Source organism: Gopherus evgoodei, chromosome 6, assembly GCF_007399415.2.
Source record: "Gopherus evgoodei ecotype Sinaloan lineage chromosome 6, rGopEvg1_v1.p, whole genome shotgun sequence".
NCBI lineage: Eukaryota > Metazoa > Chordata > Testudines > Testudinidae > Gopherus > Gopherus evgoodei.
In genome coordinates this window covers 119105621-119128042 of record NC_044327.1, presented here as the reverse complement: position 1 = coordinate 119128042, position 22422 = coordinate 119105621, and the positions used below count along the sequence as shown (strand labels likewise).

Genomic DNA, 22422 nt, shown 5'->3' with positions numbered 1-22422 from the left:
TCTGAGCAGAGACAAAGCAGTATGTGGATTTGTCAGTGGATTAAAAAAAAATAAGGGTGGTATTTCCTGTTTCCCCACAGGTGTATTGTCGCTGAAAATTAACAGTTCAGCTGGTGTGGATGACAGATAGCTACACCCACAATGATTCAAACCCAGGTGGAACTCTTAGTAAATATTAAAAGCTACATCACTTTGCACATTCAGTGGGTTTTTTTTCTCCATTTAGAGACATTGCTAAGACATGTTAAGCCCAAAATTTAGGTTGTTTCAAAGAATATATATAAATTTACTGAGAATTAGAGATGGAACGAGGTCAAAGCCCACAGACCTGAACAAACTTCAGGGGAGTTGACATCTGAATAAGAACTTCATATAATGCATCTATTTCTATTAGGCAAGAACAAAGCCCTGGATCTGAGCAACCTCTGACTTTTTTTAAGATAGATGAGATTCAAACCTGGTTACGGACTTTGGACCTCTCAGAAATCTATTATATAAACAAACACAGTCAGGATTGCATTTAAATAGTTAAATCAAAACTGCTTACTCTGATGTACTCAGCCCTGCCAAGCCTGGGGACAAATTAAGCCCTGAATAGCTGGCCACGGGAGGCAGTAGAGGGCTAGAGCCTGGGGCCTGCTGTGCAATCTGAGCCTGCCACCCCAGGGCTGAACCCCCACTGCCCTAGGGAAGGTGGGGAACTCACCAGCTGCCTGCTACTCCAGCATTGTGCCCCAGCTGTCTCCAGAGGGACATGGCCCAACCTCTGCTGGCAGCCCCAGCAATCAACACCAAGGCGGGGCATCCAGGAGCAATAGGGAGGGGGAGTGGCTGCTACTTTGCCCTCCATCCAGCCCAGGAGACTGTGGCTACAAGAAAAGCCCCTGGTGGCCACATGTGGCCACATTGGCTGCATTTGAGAAACACTGTGCTAGTGCATTGAATCAGAAAGCAAAACTCACTAAGGCAAAGTAACTGACCATAAAACATCTGACTCTCACAGAACATTTTCCTGCAGAATTAGTATCTAGATGGGAAAATAGAGTCAAACTTCACTGGTCACACTGAGTAAAGTTCAAGAAGTAAATAATCAGAGTAAAGGATGGCAAGGAAATTAGATTTTTAAATTCTTTATGTTGATAATGTGAGCTGAGCTTAATGTCAGCAACTGGTTAGGGGAAAGCCATTTTGGAAATAATTGGCTAGATGGGACAAGCCAGGAGGCTGATTCTGGTTCCGGCTGTGACTCAATCTGTTTGCTGACACGCAACTTTAAATTGCATGACTGGTTTAAACTCCTTAATGGGACTAAGCCAGTGGAGGATTGTTGTGCTGAAGTGGAACTTTGTGTTGTCTCTGTGCGGGAAAGGGATGCGGATGTGCCAGCAGGATGTCTTTCTGCTGGGCATTTGCACATAGGTCATGGCTCCATTGTGCCACTTGAGTGGTCACAAAGGGACCATTAACCAGCCTGTGTATTTGGCCTCAGACCTGGACAGTCCCTTTGAGACTATTTGTTTAGGTCATATATAGGTCATATAAGACTGTGTGATGGCTGAAAAATCTCTAGTACATACACTTTCTGCATGACTAGGTTTTAAAAATAACACTTCAGGCAAATTTGAAAATGGGAACTGGCGGAAGATGGGTAAACCCACCATAATTGTTGAGCATTGACTACAGATGACTTAATAGATCACAATTAAACTTTCTTTGTGGGGAATATTTCTGTGAGAATTGTCTTAATTCTTCAGATTGGGGCAGGGGGCTAACACTTTTTTCATCATTATGCATTTAAAAAAAACCCTGTCTATATTATGATCTCTTTCGGCTCCCTGTCACCCTCAATTGACTGTTCTCTCCATGTCACACATCCTTGGTGCCAGGCCCCTTCCTATGCAACCCCCTATGTTAGTAACCACACGTCTCCCCTCTTCTTTGCCAAGTCCATCCTTAATCAATATATTTAGCTTTTATAATGCTGTTTCTATCCCTTGCCACCTGAGAACTTTTCACCTTGGCTCTCTCCGTAAAGGAGCCTTAACTAACTAGACACATCAGGCCAGATTCGCAGGTGCTGTAAATCAGCTACCGACTACAGTGACACATCAGCTTACACCAGCAGAGACTCCAGCTCATTAATACTCCCCACACCAAAATAAGAGGACAGACTTGTAGAGCTAAGAAGATCTATGTTACACAGTAGTGTCTGAGTACACAGATTTGTCTTGGTTTCTACTCCACCCCATTTGTTTTGCATTGACAGTTTTGAGACTAGATCCTGCAAGTGTTTATGCAGGTGTTTAAATTCACACCTGTGAGTAGTCACAGTTTGATTAGAGTCTTAGGGTACGTCTTCACTACCCGCTGGATCGGCGGGCAGCGATCAATCCAGTGGGGATTGATTTATCGTGTCTAGTCTAGATGCAATAAGTCAACCCCCGAGCGCTCTCCCATCGACTCCTGTACTCCAGCGTCATGAGAGGCGCAGGCAGAGTCGACGGAGGAGCAGCAGCAGTCGATTCACCGCGGTGAAGACACCACAGTAAGTCAATCTAAGTATGTCGACTTCAGCTGTGTTATTCCTCCTCCCTCCCCCAGTGTAGACCAGGGCTCAGTAGACCTGGGGTACAATTTCCTAAAGCACTTAAATGACTTAGGAGCCTAAACCTCACTGAAAGTTATGGTAATATAGGCTTCTAATTTGCTTACGTACTTAGAACATGTCCCCTCTGGTCTTTACAGGGTAGTGGTCTGTAAAGCATCTGGCACATTCTACTTTATAAAAAACAATAACAGATATTATTGAGACTAATTCTAATAGAAATATACTATGATATACAGGAAAATGTTTTCAGTACAACCCCAGGCATGTAGAATTGTAGTTTAGCTAGTTTAACATTGCTAAGAAAATGTAAAATATTTTTTTTTATATTTTACATTAAATATAACTGTAGAGATGTCATGATATATAATATGCAAACCTTATGGCATTTGACCCCTGAATCTCCAAGGTGAAATTCTACTGAAAGAATCTACTAAAAAAGATTGTGGCACTGTAGCAGAATGAAGTAATAGGCTCCTAATTCAGTAATAGACTGCTAAATGCAAATTGCTGAAATGACATCTTACTTTACCCTCAGATGCCTGAACTGAAAACAGTTTGATTCCTCAGAAGTGAATCCAAATGCTTTGTTTTTTGGGGAAATGAATCTGGTTGAAAACATTTAAGCTTCTTTTGCTCTCTTGGCAGAAAGCAATATTACTCACCCTGGGATGGCAAAACAAAGAGGCACTAGCTAAGGGAACATCAGAATAGCATAATAAAAGAAGACTTTTTGGCAGGTGAATATTGAGCATAAAGAGCATCTGTTAATTTTTTTTTTAAATGGAGGAAAAAATGAGTGTCTGAAAGTAATTGATGTCCATAGACTGATGGATGCAGGGTTTATTGCCAAATGATAACTTCCCACATGGGTCTGTGTGAACTAGTTAAATGCCCACCCCATTCTCAGCAGAGAGCATAGACCTGAATTGGAGTCCAAATTTATGTCCTTTCAGGTTCTTTTTTTCATTTTATTGTCTATAGCTGAAAACTAACACCACCACATGAGCCTAAGCTTCCTTTTCACCTGTAAAGTTTCTGTCAGGATTTCTGCACCCCCCAAAAGACACTCCCATCTATTTTATCTAAAAAGAAAAGATGGTCTTTGGGAAACCCAAATTTTGGTTCCTGTTCTGCTACAAACTGAGAGAGAGACTTGGAGTAAGTCATTTAAGATAACATTTTTCAAAAGTACCTAAATAACTTAGGAGCCTAAGTCCTGTTTTTAAAACAAACTTATGTATGTAGGACGCTATGTCTACACTACAAAGTTAAGCTGATTTAAGCTACACTGATGTACAGCCACTGCTATAATTAAATTGCTCTTGCATGTTCACACTACACTTCTTGTGTTGGCACAGCACATCCACAGTAGCAGCTCTTGCATCAACCCAGAGAGCAGTGCACCATGGGTAGCTGCTGGCTGCAGGATGTCTTGGGAAGAATTTGCAGTGCCTTATGGGGTCAGGTTCAGCATCACATGATGCAGGTTTCTCAGTCCCATTCCAGCTGCTTTTCAACTGCACTGGTAATCTGTGAGCTGTCAGCTCTTGTCAGAAAGCATGAATCCTGCACTGCTCTTCAGTACTGTGCTGTGTATTCTGAATGCAAGGCTATCAGAGGAGCTCAGTGGGAGGAGGAGGGGACCTGTTGGGCTGATGGAGGCCTTAAAGGAGCATGTTAACACAGAGCCACAGTAATGTGTGTTGCTGTAGTGTGCTGTCTCACATAGTTTGCACCGTGCTATGAATCTTGTAATGATTGCTGTGTGTGCCTGACTGTAATAATGCACATGCACCTATTACTATTGTCTTGAATTTTAGCAGCAGCCATCATGTGATGGAGAATAACAAAGATCAATTCAATTGCCATAAATAGATTTTTGTTCCAGACCTATGCAAATATACCTATGTAATGCTGAGGTAAACTTCATACATGCAGGGAAAAGTATCTTTAAAGGGGAGGGAACAGGGAATTCACAAGCACATATCCAACGAGGCGCTCACAGCTGGGTGTATGTGCGGCTGTCATTGTGTTTGCTCTGCCGGGGGGCAGAGTGTCTTGGGTACTGCTGTGGCCCCTGAAGATGCGTGTAATGAGGCAGAGGGGAGGAAGAGAGATCCTTGTGATTCTCTTCCCCGCTTCCCTACAGTGATTTCTCCCCACAGCCCCTTAGCTTCCTCTCCCCTCAGACGCAAGAGATCCACCAACTCCTGTGTACTCCAGGCCAGAGCATGTTTGTTGTGTGAAGCTGGCATGTTCAGCTGGGCAGTTGCTGTGTGAGCTCTCCATGACAATCAAGCAGGAAGAGCAATTTCAAAACTCCTTGGGGCTTTGAAAGGGGAGGGGTGCCTGCCTGTGTACCTGGCTGCAGGGCAGCAGAGTTCAAAATGGTGACCAGAGCAGTCATGGTGCACATTTAGGGACACCTCCTAGAGGCCGCTTAGGACCATGTAAGCAGCACAGTGTTTACACTGACACTGCATCACTCTAGCTATGTCGCCCTATGCTCTGCGCCTCTCACTGGAATAGTTTTATTATGTCAGAACAGGAGCGTTAAAGCAGCGGGAGCAGCATTGCAGTAAATACACCTCCATAGTTAGGTTGACGTAAGCTGCCTTATGTCTTCTTAACTCTGTAGTGTAAAAAAGGCCTTAGTGGGACTCCTAAGTACCTAAGTTCCCTCTAAAAAATTTTACCATTAGTCCCTTTGCCTCAGTTCCCCAAAATGGGGATAATAACGCTGGCCTGCTTCTCAGAAATGTCTTGAGGATAAATGTGTTAAAGACTAAGCACTTGGATGTTATATGCATATCTAAAATAGGTAGGTTACATTTGTGATGCTGCCTTCCCCAGGATGTAACCTGGAACTGGGGTACGCCAAGCCATTTGTCTCACCAGCCTGGGCACATCCTCTCACACTGTGCTTCTGTGAAAAGCTGCAGATCGCTCCCAGTTCTGCACTCATACAAACCTTTACACAGGCAGGGACACACCCAGCTGCAGTTACCTGAAGGCTTCTCCCCAGCTTCGCAGCCTAGAACCCCAGAGCTGTACCATCTTGTCCCAGTCAAAAGCCTGACTGGTATAAATGTATTACCCAATCCTCCCCTCCCTCAAAGTAGAGAGGATCATGCACCAGTTGTTATTACTGAGCAGATGTCCTAAGCACTTCTATCAAAATACACTGTTTTAGGTAAAAAATATAAAACAAATTTATTAAGTACAGAAAGATAGATTTTAAGTGAATATAAGTAATAGCTTACAGATCAAAGATGATTACAATAAGAAATAAAACAAAAACACAATCTAAGTTCTCTAAACTGGATAGGATTTGAATCAAGCAGTTTCTCACCCTGTTACATAGTACAAACAGTACACCAAGCTTCCATAGGCAGGCAAGCTTTCTTCTTTCCTGTCTGGCAACCCTTTCCTGTTCAATATTTATTCCTTAGGTGTTTTCAGGTGCTGTGTTTTAGCGGGAGTGAGGCCAAGCGAGGATGTCACTTCCCCCTTTTGTATCTTCTTCCAACTTGCTGGAAACATCTTTTGTGGTGACCCGAGTCAACCAGTCTCCTTTGGGTATGTGCTATCTCTGAGAGGTTTCCATTGTCCACAGGTTCTGGGGTAATCTTCATGAGTGTTTGTATTCTCCTCAATGAGCCATCAACATTGTTTGGCCTTTTTATTGTTGCACCTGAAAGGCCGCTTGTAGGTGTTTCCAGTCTCACAACATATTTCAGCAACACATACATAGCAACGTAATAACTTCACATACAATGATAGCGCATACAATCCAACAGGATATTAATGTTCAGTCGATCAATACTTTTTTAAATTACCTCACAAGGCATATGTAACACCGATAGACCCTGGTCGTCGGCAGGCAGGATCGAACAGGGGACCTCTGGGAGATTAGTGCATGAACTGCTATAGCATGAGCTAAAAGTCAACTGCCTGTTAGCTACGGCTGCTAGATGGGACACAACACCACACTCAGAAGGTGTGTGGGTGTAAGGAGGCACCCTGGCTCCCCGCCGTGCCTGAGAGGGACGAGCCAGAGCAGGTGCCTCAGTGGGCGGAGCCAGCACTGCCTGTCCCCACCCCCCGGAAGTCAAGGGGCGGGACAGGAAGTATAAAAGCCCGGCCCCAGCGCTCAGTTGGGCGCAGGCTGCTGGAGAGGACAGATGCTGGTGTCCGGGCTCCCGCCGGGCCTGACCTGCCTCGCGCCCACTACCCAGAGGAGCGCTGGCCGGACCTGCCCCGCGCCCACTACCCGGAGGAGCGCTGGCCGGACCTGCCCCGCGCCCACTACCCGGAGGAGCGCTGGCCGGACCTGCCCCGCGCCCACTACCCGGAGGAGCGCTGGCCGGACCTGCCCCGTGCCCACTACCCGGAGGAGCGCTGGCTGGACTTGCCGCAGATCCGGTACCCGGAGGAACGTCGGCCTGACCTGCCGTGTACCCGATGCCCCGAGGAGTGGCCTGAGCTTCCCCACGACCGGTACCCAGAGGAGCCCATGGTCTGGGACCCCCCAGACGACGCTGGCAAGGACCAAGTACCCAGAGAGAGGGAGGTTGGAAGTGGCCCGGGGTAGCCGACCCTGGTTTGGCTCCTGAAGAGCCCGAACCCATGTCAGTGTGTTGCGGCCAGGATCCCCACTAACCGTAGCAGGTCTTGACCGCTGCTAGGGCCCCGGGCTGGAACGCAGTGGAGTGGGAGGGCCTGCGTTCCCCCTGCCACCCGTAACCGGGTGGCAGACTATCATAACTCTAGTCCCAGATTTGGACCTTAGCGTCCAAAATATGGGGGTTAGCATGAAAACCTCCAAGGTTAGTTACCAGCTTGGACCTGGTACTTGCCGCCACCACCCAAAAAATTAGAGTGTTTTGGGGCACTCTGGTCCCCCTGGAAAACCTTCCCTGGGGACCCCAAGACCCAAATCCCTTGAGTCTCACAACAAAGGGAAATAATCCTTTTTCCCTTCCCCCCTCCAGGTGCTCCTGGAGAGATACACAGACACAAGCTCTGTGAATCCAAACAGAGTGACTCCCCCTCTCCGTTCCCAGTCCTGGAAACAAAAGCACTTTCCTCTTCACCCAGAGGGAATGCAAAATCAGGCTAGCAAATCCAATACACACAGATCTCCCCCTGATTTCTTCCTCCCACCAATTCCCTGGTGAGTACAGACTCAATTTCCCTGAAATTTCCCAGAAAAGAAAACTCCAACAGGTCTCAAAAAGAAAGCTTTATATAAAAAGGAAGAAAAAATACATACAAATGGTCTCTCTGTATTAAGGTGACAAAATACAGGGTCGATTGCTTAAAAAATATTGAATAAAAAGCCTTATTCAAAAAGAATACAAATCAAAGCCCTCCAGCACTTATATTCATGCAAATACCAAAGAAAAGAAACCATATAACTTACTATCTGATCTCTTGGTCCTTACACTTAAAAACAGAAGATTAGAAAGCAGAAACTACTTCTCCAAAGCTCAAAGAAAGCAGACAGAGAGACAAAAGACTCAGACACAAACTTCCCTCCACCCAGAGTTGAAAAAAATCCGGTTTCCTGATTGGTCCTCTGGTCAGGTGCTTCAGGTGAAAGAGACATTAACCCTTAGCTCTCTGTTTTGAACCCATGTCACTGTGTTGCGGCCAGGATCCCCACTGACCGTAGCGGGTCTTGACCGCTGCTAGGGCCCCGGGCTGGAACGCAGTGGAGTGGGAGGGCCTGCGTTCCCCCTGCCACCCGTAACCGGGTGGCAAACTCCCCCTCTTCCCGCCTATTGCCACTGCTCTGTCCTGATCCAGAGGGCCAGAGCTAACTAGACTTGTGTTTGGTGCCCCGCCCGAACCAAGGGCTGAGCCCCTTTGACTTTGCCACTGCTCTGCCCTGACCCAAAGGGCCAGAGCTAACTAGACTTGTGTTTGGTGCCCTGCCCTGCCAAGAGCCTGGGCTGATACTGTGTTTGCTCAGCCCCTGCTAGAGGTCTGAGCTTGAACTGCTACTGCCCCGCCCTGCCAAGGGCCCGGGCTGATATTGTGTTTGCTCAGCCCCTGCTAGAGGTCTGAGCTTGAACTGCTACTGCCCCGCCCTGCCAAGGGCCCGGGCTGATACTGTGTTTGCTCAGCCCCTGCTAGAGGCCTGAGCTTGAACTGTTACCATCCCGCCCTGTCCAAGGGCTGGGGCTTATTTACTTTGAGAGCCCGGACCCGGCTAGAGGGCCTGGGTTCTACCTTGTTTGCAGACCCTGTACCCCCCTCAACACCTACGGAGGGGCTAAGCCTACCCGGACTGCAGCGTGCTAGGAGGCGCCCTGGCCCCTCGCCGCGCCTGAGAGGGATGAGCCCCGACACGACCGGCTTACAGTGGGTTACACAGACTTTGTACAAAACATATCATAATTATATCACCATGGTGAATATGAGGTGCAGAGTATCACTTTGAGACACAGAGTATCACAATATTCTCACTGGAGTTACATGGAGGCACCTGCCAGCAGGCTTTAGCAGCAGTTACCTTGATTCCTAATGTAGGATTTTAAAATCACTGCCTCGAAAACCTTATTTCCTATATATATGGCCTTGGAGTCTGCCACCATCTTACAGTCTGACTTCTGAGTTTAGAAGTCTAGGCTCCTATCTACCTATAGTAGTATCTGTGGTTGCTGTTAGCCACCTCTATGACTGGCTTCTTTCTATGATAAGGTGATAGCCACTTAGCAGGCTCTCTGGAATTCCAAAGATGGTTATTTTTAGCAGTTGGGCTGAGTTGTACCTATGACTCGACCGCTAGGGAAAAAGCAATCAGGCTCATGGAAGAATACATTCAGGTAAAACCAGTTTGTCACTGGATGCTGTAAAGCAGTGGATGGGGTCTTCCTAGGATGGCTGACATTGTCTCAGCTAAGGAAGCATTTAAAAGTGGGCCTCATAAAAGAGTTGGTTCATTTCATCTACTGCGGCCATCTATGGGGACAGTGCTTTTCAATTCTATACTATGTAGGTTCTTGTACCACTCTCATCATTGTAGTATCTGGATGCCTTCCATAGTACATTAAACGGCATGGCTGATATCTGTCATGTGTAGTTTGTTCTCTCTCGTATCCTATCCCCAGGGAGAGAATTGTGTGTGCAACCTATGTAATATTTTTTGTTTCTTTTATGCACAAAATGCTATGTTTTTATGTTAGAAAACGCTCATTAAAGAAGAGTCCCTTGTATTTGGAATAGAAGGAAGTGAGCTTTGTGATGGTCCTTATGGGAGTTTGTTCCATAGTCTGGGACCATCCCCTGAGAAAACGCTGTCCCCTACATAGTTGTAGGATGTAGAGTTCTATTGTGCCATAGGAGAAAAGCCGTTGATTACAGCCCTTGCCATAGTGTTTTAGGTGATCTTTTAGATATATTGGATCCAGGCCATTGAATGCCTTGAAAATAAGGACTAAGACTGAGTTAATTCATCCCTAGGAAATAATTTTTATGTGAGCTGCACAGATACAGCACAGGGGAGAAAAAGGATTGGTGAATCATAATGCTTTTAGGAGCTTCTGTACAAGCATTCTCCTCCTCTCTCTGAGTATCTCTGCAGTGCTCATCAGCTGTAATTTTTCATTTTAGCTGAGCATAATTTTTAATGGTTTTCATTTTTTCAAGCAAAGTTTTGGGTCCAATGAATTGTGAAGGCAAATACTAGACTAAGAAATCTGATTACTTGACTTTGCCCACAAATCAGGTAGTTGGCACATATATTGGATTGCACATGCAAACATTGAGGCTGTTTTTATGATCACTTTCAAAATTTGGTCCTATAAGTCAGCCTGCTGTACAGCAAGCATCTGCAGCCTTGCTAGGCATGTATCGGGCTAGTTGGCCATGGTATTCTATTGGCTTTTATCCTTCTATTGATTTATCTTCGGGCTTAAGTTGTGGCTCCCTTGCCAACAATGCTGTTAAATTAGAGCTAAGCTTGCTTATATGTTGTTCCACGCAACACTACCTGACCAGGACAGTGATAGTGATGATGAAATGCTAAGGGAAATTAGAGAGGCTATCAAAATTAAGAACTCAATAATGGTGGGGGATTTCAATTATCCCCATATTGACTGGGAACATGTCACCTCAGGACAAAATGCAGAGACAAAATTTCTCGATACTTTAAATGACTGGTTCTTGGAGCAGCTGTTATGGGAAACCAAAAGGGGAGAGGCAACTCTTGATTTAGTCCTGAGTGGAGCGCAGGAACTGGCCCAAGAGGCAACTATAACAGGACCGCTTGGAAATAGATACCATAATATAATAACATTTAACATCCCTGTGGTAGGAAGAACATCTCAACAGCCCAACACTGTGACATTTAATTTCAAAAAGGGGAACTATGCAAAAATGAGGGGGTTAGTTAAACAGAAACTAAAAGGTACAGTGACTAAAGTGAAATCCCTACAAGCTGCATGGGCGCTTTTTAAAGACACGATAATAGAGGCCCAACTTCAATGTATACCCCAAATTAAGAAACACAGTAAAAGATCTAAAAAAGAGCCACCGTGGCTTAACCATCTAAAATAAGCAGTGAGTGATAAAAAGGCATCTTTTAAAAAGTGGGAGTCAAATCCTAGTGAGGTAAATAGAAAGGAGCCTAATCCCTGCCAAATGAAGTGCAAAAATGTAATAAGAAAAGCCAAAAAGGAGTTTGAAGAATGGCTAGCCAAAAACTGAAAAGGTAATAACAAAATGTTTTTTAAATACATCAGAAGCAGGAAGCCGACTAAACAACCAGTGGGGTCCCTGGATGATTGAATTACAAAAGGAGCACTTAAAGATGATAAAGTCATTGTGAAGAGACTAAATGAGTTCTTTGCTTCAGTCTTCATGGCTGAGGATGTTAGGGAGATTCCCAAACCTTAGCCAGCTTTTGTAGGTGACAAATCTGAGGAACTGTCACAGATTGAAGTGTCACTAGAGGAGGTTTTGGAATTAATTGATAAACTTAACATAACAAGTCACCGAGACCAGATGACATTCACCCAAGAGTTCTGAAAGAACTCAAATGTGAAGTTGCAGAACTATTAACTATGGTTTGTAACCTGTCCTTTAAATCGGCTTCTGTACCCAATGACAGGAAAATAGTTAATGTAACACCAATATTTAAAAAGGGCTCTAGAGGTGATCCCAGCAATTACAGACCGGTAAGTCTAACATCAGTACCAGGCAAATTAGTTGAAACAATAGTAAAGAATAAAATTGTCAGACACACAGAAGAACATAAATTGTTGGGCAAAAGTCAACATGGTTTCTGTAAAGGGAAATCGTGTCTTACTAATCTATTAGAGTTCTTTGAAGGGGTCAACAAACACGTGGACAAGGGGGATCCAGTGGACATAGCGTACTTAGATTTCCAGAAACCCTTTGACAAGGTCCCTCACCAAAGGCTGTTATGTAAATTAAGTTGTCATGAGATAAAAGGGAAGGTCCTTTCATGGATTAAGAACTGGTTAAAAGACAGGGAACAAAGGATAGGAATAAATGGTAAATTTTCAGAATGGAGAGGGGTAACTAGTGGTGTTCCCCAAGGTTCAGTCCTAGAACCAATCCTGTTCATTTTATTCATAAATGATCTGGAGAACGGGGTAAACAGTGAGGTGGCAAAGTTTGCAGATGATACTAAACTACTCAAGATAGTTACTACCAAAGCAGATTGTGAAGAACTTCAAAAAGATCTCACAAAACTAAGTGACTGGGTAACAAAATGGCAAATGAAATTTAATGTGGATAAATGTAAAGTAATGCACATTGGAAAAAAATAGCCCCAACTATATATACAATATGATGGGGGCTAATTTAGCTACAATAAATCAGGAAAAAGATCTTGAAGTCATCATGGATAGTTCTCTGAAGACGTCCACGCAATGTGCAGAGGCGGTCAAAAAAGCAAACATGATGTTAAGAATCATTAAAAAAGGGATAGAAAATAAGATGGAGAATATATTATTGCCCTTATATAAATCCATGGTATGCCCACATCTTGAATACTGCATCCAGATGTGGTCTCCTCATCTCAAAAAAGATATACTGGCACTAGAAAAGGTTCAGAGAAGGGCAACTAAAATGATTAGGGGTTTGGAACAGGTCCCATATGAGGAGAGATTAAAGAGGCTAGGACTTTTCAGCTTGGAAAAGAGGAGACTAAGGAGGGATATGATAGAGGTATATAAAATCATAAGTGATGTGGAGAAAATAGATGAGGACAAATTATTTACCTATTCCCATAATACAAGAACTAGGGCCCACCAAATGAAATTAATGGGCAGAAGTTTTAAAACAAGTAAAAGCAAGTTCTTCTTCACACAGCGCACAGTCAACCTGTGGAAATCCTTGCCTGAGAAGGTTGTGAAGGCTAGGACTATAACAGCATTTAAAAGATAACAGGATAAATTCATGGAGGTTAAGTCTATTAATGGCTATTAGCCAGGATGAGTAAGGAATGGTGTCCCTAGCCTGTTTGTCAGAGGGTGGAGATGGATGGCAGGAGAGAGATCACTTGATCATTACCAGTTAAGTTCACTCCCTCTGGGACACCTGGCATTGGCCACTGTCAGTAGACAGATACTGGGTTAGATGGACCTCTGGTCTGACCCAGTATGGCCGTTCTTATGTTCTGATGTGTTGGAGAGGGTGTCAGTCTGTTGGTATAGATCAAGGGTTCTCAAACTTGGGGTCGGGAGCCCTCAGGGGATTGCAAGGTTATTATATGGGGGGGTGTTGTGAGCTGCCAGCATCTACCCCAAACCCTGCTTCACCTCCAGCATTTATAATGGTGTTAAATGTATAGCCAAGTGTTTTTAGTTCATAAAGAGGGTCGCAATTGGAGGCTTGCTATGTGAAAGGGGTTACTAGTACAAAAGTTTGAGAACCACTGGTGTAGATGCAAAGACTTGAGACTGAAGAATTGTGTTGGGTGTAAAAAGATACATTAACTTGTGATTTCCATGTGTTTTAGTGCTAATACTTAACCAATCTTAACTCTAGGAAATTCCATACACACTTTATTAATGTAGAGTGTTTATTTTGGTTTGGTTTTATAAATATGAGTGAGGACTTAGGGCTAGCCTAGCTGAGAAGATGGAACGATACTCCCTGATCCCCTGAATAGCATGGTGATGAAGGTGACATAAGGACCTGAATAGAATATGACAGAAAAGGGGCTAGCTGGGAAGTGAGGTTGTAGAACTAGCTGAAGAATTGTATCTCCTCTGCTTTGCATTTGAACACCTGGTTTAGAAAGCTTTAAGGGCTGCTCCAGGGGGCTTTCAAAACATATTACTTGAAACATCAGGAACTTGTCAGAATGAAAGGCTTTGAATGTCATTAAGCAAAAGCTTGAGCATTGGTTAAACTTTTCCTCCCCTATGAGTGTAGTTTTAAACAGAGCAGAGCAGAGATGTTTCACCAGCTTCCTTTGTTTCTCCTAGCCCTGTCTCCTGGCCAGCTCCACTCCTGAGACATTCAGGGTACATTTGCATCACAAATTAAGGTATAATTGTAGCAGGGGTAGGCACATCTGCACTATTTTTAATCTAGTTAGCATGTTTAACAATAAAAGTGAAGACATGATGGCATGGGTTTCAGTATGGACAAGCAACCCAAGTACGTACCCAGGGTTCATGGGTGTGCCCATCTGTGCTACAATTACACCTTAACCTGCAGTGTAGATGTATCTTCACTTTCCAGCCTCTGCAGTTTTTCCCATCCATTGCTCTTTGTCACTGTCTGGTCAAGTTTTCTCTTTTGAAAACTATAATTGTTTAAATTTTAGGTGTAATTGCATATGCATAAAATATCCTATTAAGATGCATTATGTTGAACAACTTAAAAGCTTGGTGAATCTTTCTAATTAGATTGACAAAAGGGACTCAGAATAGCTCTATTGTAGAGGTTGAGGCATCTCCTCTGGTTGGCTTTCCATTATAAAAGTATTTTTAAATATGTATCATTAACTTCAATTTTCTCCCAGTAGGTTCTTCTAAATCAGAAATCTAAATTATATAGCTTTACCAGAAGCTTTTCATCAATGTTATTACCTCTGCTGTGGTTTACTGCCTCCAATTTCCCAAGATGGGATTTGTAACAAGAAACCATTAGATTATATTATTACAAATTAACCCTCGTACAAAAATACCTTTATTTAACCATATACTAAAATGCATGTTCTGTTCTAACATTTCTTCTGCATACTGCCTCAGCAAACTGAAGTGCCACTCCAGCAAATGTTTTCATTCATTCACCCCAAGCTAGAATTCCACCAACGCATTTAGGGCACCCTTCTCTTCACCAACCACTAAAATGCAGCAACTTTTTGCAAGGAACATGTTGGTTATTTAATGGTGCACAGCAAAACTTCAAAACCCTTTAGGAGAGGAAGGAAAAAGGAATCCTGTAGCTCAGGGATTGGCAACCTTTCAGAGATGGTGTGCTGAGTCTTCATTTTGTGATAGACCCAGGCCAGTTGGGTACAGCAGAATAGCAGAAGGCAGATACACTGGCCACTGGATTAACAGTTTTCTGTTCCCTGACTGACCAGAGCAGGGGCTGCTCCAGACTAATGAGAACGCCTGACTCCAGTTAACCTGCAAAATCAGGTGAGGCCATTAAACTAATTTAACTACCTGACTCTAATTAAGGCCCTGTTGATACTATAAAAAGGACTTACTCCAGTCAGGCAGAGGAGAGCTAGGGAGCCAGAGGAGAGGAAGTGCGGCTGGAGGGCTGGTTAATGAAGACACCTTCAAACCATCGTTAAGGGAACCCTACGGTAAGCATGAAGAAGGGAGAAGCAGGACTGCTGTGGGGAAGTGGCCCAGGGAAATGTAGCAACTCTGCCAGTGAAAGGTCAGCTGCCAACAGCTGCTACCATTAGGGTCCCTGGGCTGGAACATGGAGTAGAGGGTGGGTCCGAGTTCCCTCCAGTCCACCACTACAGGAACATCTCCTGGGAGAGGAAGTCAGGCCCCTGTCAGGACAGGAGGATAAACTGTTCTGAAATAAGTCCCCAGGGACAACAGAGACTGTGGGAGTTCTCTCACCAACCTCCTTGCTGGCCTGTGATGAAAAGGGCTCAATAGACTGTAACCCTGGCCCAAGAGATTGAAGGGCTACGTGGAGGGTCACAGTGAGCCACTGAGGCTAGCATAAACCGCCTGGAAGCGCAGGACCCGTGGGGGCAAGGTTAGAGCTCTGCCACTATTTATTCACGCTAATTTAAGGTTTTGTGTGCCAGTAATATATTTTAACATGTTTAGAAGGTCTCTTTCTATAAGTCTATAATATATAGCAAAACTATTGTTGTATTTAAAGTAAATAAGGTTTTAAAAATGTTTAAGAAGCTTCATTTAAAATTAAATTAAAATGCAGAGCCCCCTGGACCAGTGGCCAGGACCTGGACAGTGTGAGTGCCACTGGAAATCAGCTCACGTGCTGCCTTCGGCACCTGTGCCATAGGTTGCCTATCCGTGCTGTAGCCCTTTGAAACTGCAGAGATGAGAGGGTATTTTAGTTGGATAGAAAGAAATTGCCCTAGAGGAATTAGGACCTTACTTTTAGTGTCTGAGCCAAAAACACCCACTATTGATGGAGGGGGAACTGTATCATTGGTTCTGTGATGACCATAATGACCAAAACCTCATTTTTACATCTCTTCTAAAAAGACAGCATCTCCAGCAATGCAGTGCCACCAAACACTACTCTGCTATCCTGATTCAGCACAATCTCAGTAGGAAAAGTTCCACGTGCAGACATCACCATTTCAAGAATTATCACGAGTGATCCTTTAAGGTGCTTGTACAAGTACTATTCAATCATGAGCTAGCTTAGTGTGTGAGATTTATATAGTATTATAGCCCAAAGAATGGCTGCAAGCCACGAATACTGAATACATGATGGGTCCTTACTCAAAATAAAACTATTTCCCAATGCTATTTTTCCCCTACTGTTACTCACACCTTCTTGGGCCATCCTGATTATAACTACAAAAGGTTTTTTTCTCCTACTGATAATAGCCCACCTTAATTTATTACTCTCATTATAGTTGATATGGCAACACTCATTTTTCATGTCCTCTGTGTGTGTGTGTGTATAATCTTCATACTGTATTTTCCACTGCATGCATCTGATGAAGTGAGTTTTAGCCCATGAAAGCTTATGCCCAAATAAATGTGTTAGTCTACAAGGTGACACAAGTACTCCTCGTTCTTTTTGCTGATACAGAGTAACACGGTTATCACTCTGAAACCTGAATACATGCTGATACTTTTCCCATGCTTTCTTTGCTGTTGACTCCCTGGCTCAGCTAATGTTTCAGGGGTGGCTCCAGGCACCAGCGCACCAAGCGTGTGACTGGGGCGGCAAGCTGCGAGAGGCGGCAAGCTGTGAGGGCAGCAGTCAGGCAGCCTTCGGCATCATGCCTGCGGGAGGTCCATCGGTCCCGTGGATTCGGCAGCAATTTGGCGGCGGGTAGGCCGAAGGCGCGGGAACAGTGGACCTTCCTCAGGCATGCCGCCAAAAGCCACCTGACTGCCTTGCTTAGGGCGGCAAAATACCTAGCATCGCTCCTGACTAATATGGAGAGTTTTTCTAATGAAGATGAAGTAGAATAAAAATATGGAAAAGGAAAGATTAAAAAAATACGATGAAAAAAATAAATAAGGGAGAGCTAATTAGGAAGAGGTTTATGGAAGATTTTCTTTTCCAGACTCACTGCTGCTCTTTCTTTGGTGCTGCCTGAACCTAACAGAAGCATATAGCTCCTTTTCATTAACTTGGTTCTCTGCCCTTCAGCTATTTTGTGCATTGAAAGTCGGGAAAAAAGGTCTTGCCTTGATGTTATGTAACCTTGCAGACATTAATTTGAAACAAACAAAACACTTAAAGCAGCTCTCATTCAGGGGATTTTACTGAGTGTTACTAAATTGCTGAATATTTAATAGCTAATCATGCTCCAGACCCCAAGGTCTGTCCCCCAAATGATAAGCCGTTTTATTAAATGACCTTTAATTACTTAATAATTAGACCTTCTGTAGGGAAGGATGGGGATCCTGATAGGCTGCCAACCAGGCTGCAGGGCAAATCAGACTTGTGTGCCATTTTTAGATTAGAATTTAAAAGCAGATCTGGCTGTAATGTCCTGAGACAGTGGGTGAAAGGCAGCCAGCCCAGTGTGTGAAAAGCCATGGATGGCATGAGCCTGAACTGTGAAGTGGTTTATTTTTTTAGTTATCTTAAAACTAGTATAGCTATGCAAGGGATTCAATGTCGGACTGTTAGACTAAACCAATTGGACCAGATGTCAATACTGTAATGAGGATTGTGTCTGGGTCTACTAATATTTAAAATACTTTAGGTGTGGTGGGGAAAACACTGTGATAAATTGCTGACCGTGTGAGAAATGTTTTGTCTGTCTCCGTATCTACTCATTAGTCCTCTTCCCTGAAAAAAGCTTACAACATTCCAGGCTTTTGAGCAGCTTCAAAGGAAAAAAAAAGCCTAAAAATGTTGTGGAATTTCACCATAAAAACTATACAGGCTTGAGGCCTTTGCCAGGCAATATATAGTGACAGCCCTGGGATCTGCTAGAGTGGCATCCTGGAGACCTATAAAGAGGAGCATTGTACATAACCACTGGAAAAGAGAAACTCCCTGCTTTCCAATGGAACAGTACATGCTTCTAGAGCTGTAAGGACCCAGGAGATCAGAAAGTAAAACCATGACATTTATATATATACAGAAAGCCTACAGTAGATTATTTTTAAACTTTTTTTTTTTTTTTGGCTCTCTCTGTCAGGGCCACCCAGAGGGTGGAGGCAAGTGGGGCAATTTGCCCCGGGCCCCGCAGGGGCCCCCACGAGAGTTTTTCCAGGCCTGTGGAGCAGGGTCCTTCACATGCTCCAGGGGCCCTGGAAAACTCTCGTGGGGCCTGGGCCCCTGGAGCTTCTTCCGCTCCGGGTCTTGTGTGGCAATTCGGTGGTGGGGGTGGTCCTTCATCTCCGGGACCCACTGCTGAAGACCCCAGTCCCCCTGAATCCTCTGGGCGGCCCTGCTTTCTGTGTTCTGAATGCTTGGACTGAGAATGAAGGTACCTGACCTTACAGATGGAGAAAAAATGCAAAGTCCCAATCATGTTTTTAAACTCTCTAAAACATGCCTAAAATGTCTTTTCTGTAACAGACGTGGCATATATAGAACGTATGGTCGTGTTGAGTGGTGGTGTTTTGGGCTGAGTGCATAACTTGTGACTTAGCCTCGCATACGTAACATGGCCATCCAATCTCTGACTGATAAAATCCTTATACAACACTCCACCAGTCTGTAGCCATGTACAGGGTAGAATTTCAAAACCACCTATGTAACTCAGGAGCACAAGTCCCATTGGGGGTCACAAAGTCTTGTGCTTTTAAGTAACTCAGGCACTCTTGAAAAACCTAACTGCAGTGTCTTTCTCCATCTTTTCCATGTGTTGTAACAATATATGTGTTATATACAGTAGAGCCAAATTCACCACTGAAATAGGCATCTCTCTCTCAGCCACCACCACCACCACTGTCCCCAGTACACCCTTGTTTAGAAGGGCTTTTTCCATAGCAAGGGTGGAAAGTCTGCAGTCACTTGCACTGCTTTGCATATGGGCTTGGAAGGAAGACCTCCAACCCTCTGCTCTTTCTAACCCCACCCCAAACTTGTGGGTCTGGACTCCCCCACAGAACCCATGAAGGGGTTTGTGTGGTGTCTCGGGAAAGGAGCATGTGCCATTAGGGTTCCAGGTAAAGTGAAGCATATTCTCCCTTTCCTAAATAAAATCTGTGACATATGGAGGTTGATGGTGGTTTGTACTATACCTAAAATTCTAAAGGAGTTCTGGAGTCACTACCTAAGGTGGCCAGATCTAAGTGATTGTGAGAATCAGCCTTGGTCCCGTAGTTTTTTTATTTATTTTATTTGCCTAAAATAAATAGATTTTTGGAATTGCTGCATGGACTCTTGAGGACAACCAGGTGTTTGTGGCAAAAGCCTTGTTCATATGCTATCTTGACAGACAGGTTTTTTTGTTTTTGTTTTGTTTGTTTGTTTTGTTCCCTTAAACTTTCGTAAACCTTCTTTTCTGCTGACATGAATGTAGTGGTGGCTTTTAACAGCTTTCCATTCACACGCATGTTGCTTTTAACTTTTTAATTATTTATTTAAAGCAAAGCTAAAATAAAAAGCATTCAATGCTTCTGTCTTTTGAGTTTACATCAGCTTTGCTTCATGCGAAAAGCTGTTACATCCTGTGTCTGTGCCAACAGCTTCATTTGAAATGTAGCATTTTTGCTCTTTCTGTAGGTTATAGAAGGGTGCAGCTGATGGTTGTTCACCTGTGAGTTCCTCTCCTTCAACTGCATCCTTGACTGTTTAGCTAAATGTGTCTACATTATATGTGTGTTTGTACAGTACCTAGAACAGCAGGATCCTAGACCATGACTGGGGTTCCTAGGCACTATAGAAATATAAATAATAATAATAATATATAGTTCTTGCTACCATAGTGTCTGAGCACCTTACAATTGTTAATGGATTTTATCCTCACACCCCAACCCTCCCCCCTTGTGTGAAGTATCTCAGGTGGTGAGCTGAGACAACAGGTAGATTACGTGACTTGACCCCAATCACACAGGAAATGTGATTGAGCCAGGAATTGAACCCAGGTTTTCTGAATCCCATTCTAACAATACATTTATTAGACTATACTAGTTTCTGCCCTACCCACTCAGTGAAATTTTGACTGACTTTTTACTGGCAAAAATGCCAGAGCCCTTATTTTCTTTCTTCTCGAACTCTTGGTGGCCTCTGACACCACCGACCACTCCCCTACTTTTTGAAATATTGCACTCTGTTGTCATTGGAGGCTCTTGCCTCTTACTGGTCTCTTTCTACTCCTCTAATTTGCTTTCAAAATCTCTTTTGATGGGTTCTTTTCTTCACTCTCTCCCTTTGTCGATAGACCTCTCCAAAAAGCTCTATGCTTGTCCACCTGCTCTTCTCTCTCTATCTCCTATTTCTAAATGATCTTATCCATAAGGGTGGCTTCAAATACCATCTTTATACCAATGGTTCACAGATCTATCTCTCTGCTAAAGACCTGTCTCCCTTTATCTAAACCCTAACTTCAACCCATTTCTCTGATGACATCTGGTCATCATTTGGCAACTGAGCATTTCCTCTCCCCTTCTCCCTTAGTGTTCTGTTACCACTGATAACATCACCATAAAGGCCTATAATCTGGACATTATCTTTGACTCACTCAGTCCAGGTCCAATTCTTGCAGCTTCTACCTACTTGACATTGCACAGATCTGGCTTTTTAGTTTTGGTATCTAGGTGTACGTGGGGTGGGTGGGAATGGTTTGTTTGTATCTTTAAAAACATTATCATGCTCAGATGTGCGAGGGGGTAGAATTACTGTTTCATTGGCAACCATAAATCATAAACCAGTGCTGCTGCCACTGTTGCTTTGAAAGATACTTACATCTTTCATTTGCATTCCTTGGAGAAATAGTGATTTTTTTAACAGTCTATATCTCAGCCAAAACTCAATGGAATGACATGGTACAAGTAAAAGACCCACGTCTAGCTCAAAGGCTTGGATCCTATTGAATTTTGCAAACAACAGCTGTGTTGGAGCCTCTCAAAAAATAGATTGCAAGAGTCCTTTATAATGAAAAGTGACAGGAGTTGCTACCTCCGCCTGCAATAACATGGACATAGACTTCGCTTGTTTCAATACAATGAATAGTATCCTTTCAGAGGACATGTCAGTCATACAGTTTGATGTGCAGCATGGAAGAACGATTCCATTAGGTGGAAAGATGTGAAAATAACAAAAAGTTTCTTAATCCTACTTAATTGCAGTACAACTTTCTTTGAATTCCATCCTGTTCTGAATAGTGTGTATTGCATAACACTGTGTTTGTACTTTGATAAAGTTATTCCTGAAGTAATTTGTAAGTAATGGGTTGCTATTTGATACTGTCTTATGTCAATAACACATCTATTATTTTCTTCTTTAAATTACACTCATTAGTGGCATACTGATAGTCATTCAGCAATCACAGAAGCCTCAAAGTACTTGTCTGAACATCACTTATTCTTCAGAATGGATGATTAACCAAATCCAGATCAACACAGACACAGCATGCAATTTATATTTTCAGTGACTATATAATTGCTTCTTTTCCTTGTGCTTGCAGGACCATTGAGGTTTCTTTCCCAGACAGAATCTGTCACAGCTTTTGCGGGAGACACAGTTTTGTTAAAGTGTGAAGTAGTTGGAGAGCCTATGCCGATGGTACACTGGCAAAAAAACCTGGAGGACTTGATCCTGAGCCCCAGTGACACCCGAGTGGCTGTCTTGCCCTCTGGAGCTTTACAGATTAGCAGAATCCAAGCAGGAGACAGTGGGATCTATAGATGCCTTGCAAAAAATCCTGCTAGTACCAGAACTGGAAATGAAGCAGAAATCCGAGTTTTGACAGGTAAGAACCATAGATTTTACATTGTCCTTATGTTTCCCCAATTATATGTGGCTCAAAAGCTTGTCTTTCACCAACTGAAGTTGGTCCACTGAAATATATTACCTCACCCACCTTGTCGCTCCTGATGGGGGGCAGTTAAGTTTTCTTTCCAGTTGCTTCTATGGGCTTCTGAGTTCTTTATTTTGAAGAGCCAGGTGACGTTTAGAAGCTTCTGGGTATGAAGGTGAGTAGCTGGCTTTATGTGACTAGCCAAATTTCC

At 43.6% G+C, this 22422-nt stretch overlaps 1 protein-coding gene across 1 annotated transcript in view; it reads left to right on the top strand.

The window, feature by feature from the left end:
* The window catches only part of DCC (DCC netrin 1 receptor), a 939470-nt gene that overhangs the window by 415968 nt on the left and 501080 nt on the right, over positions 1–22422 (top strand). The window contains 1 exon segment of the mRNA XM_030567485.1: positions 21879–22163. Within this exon segment, the coding sequence (XP_030423345.1) occupies positions 21879–22163 (285 nt within the window).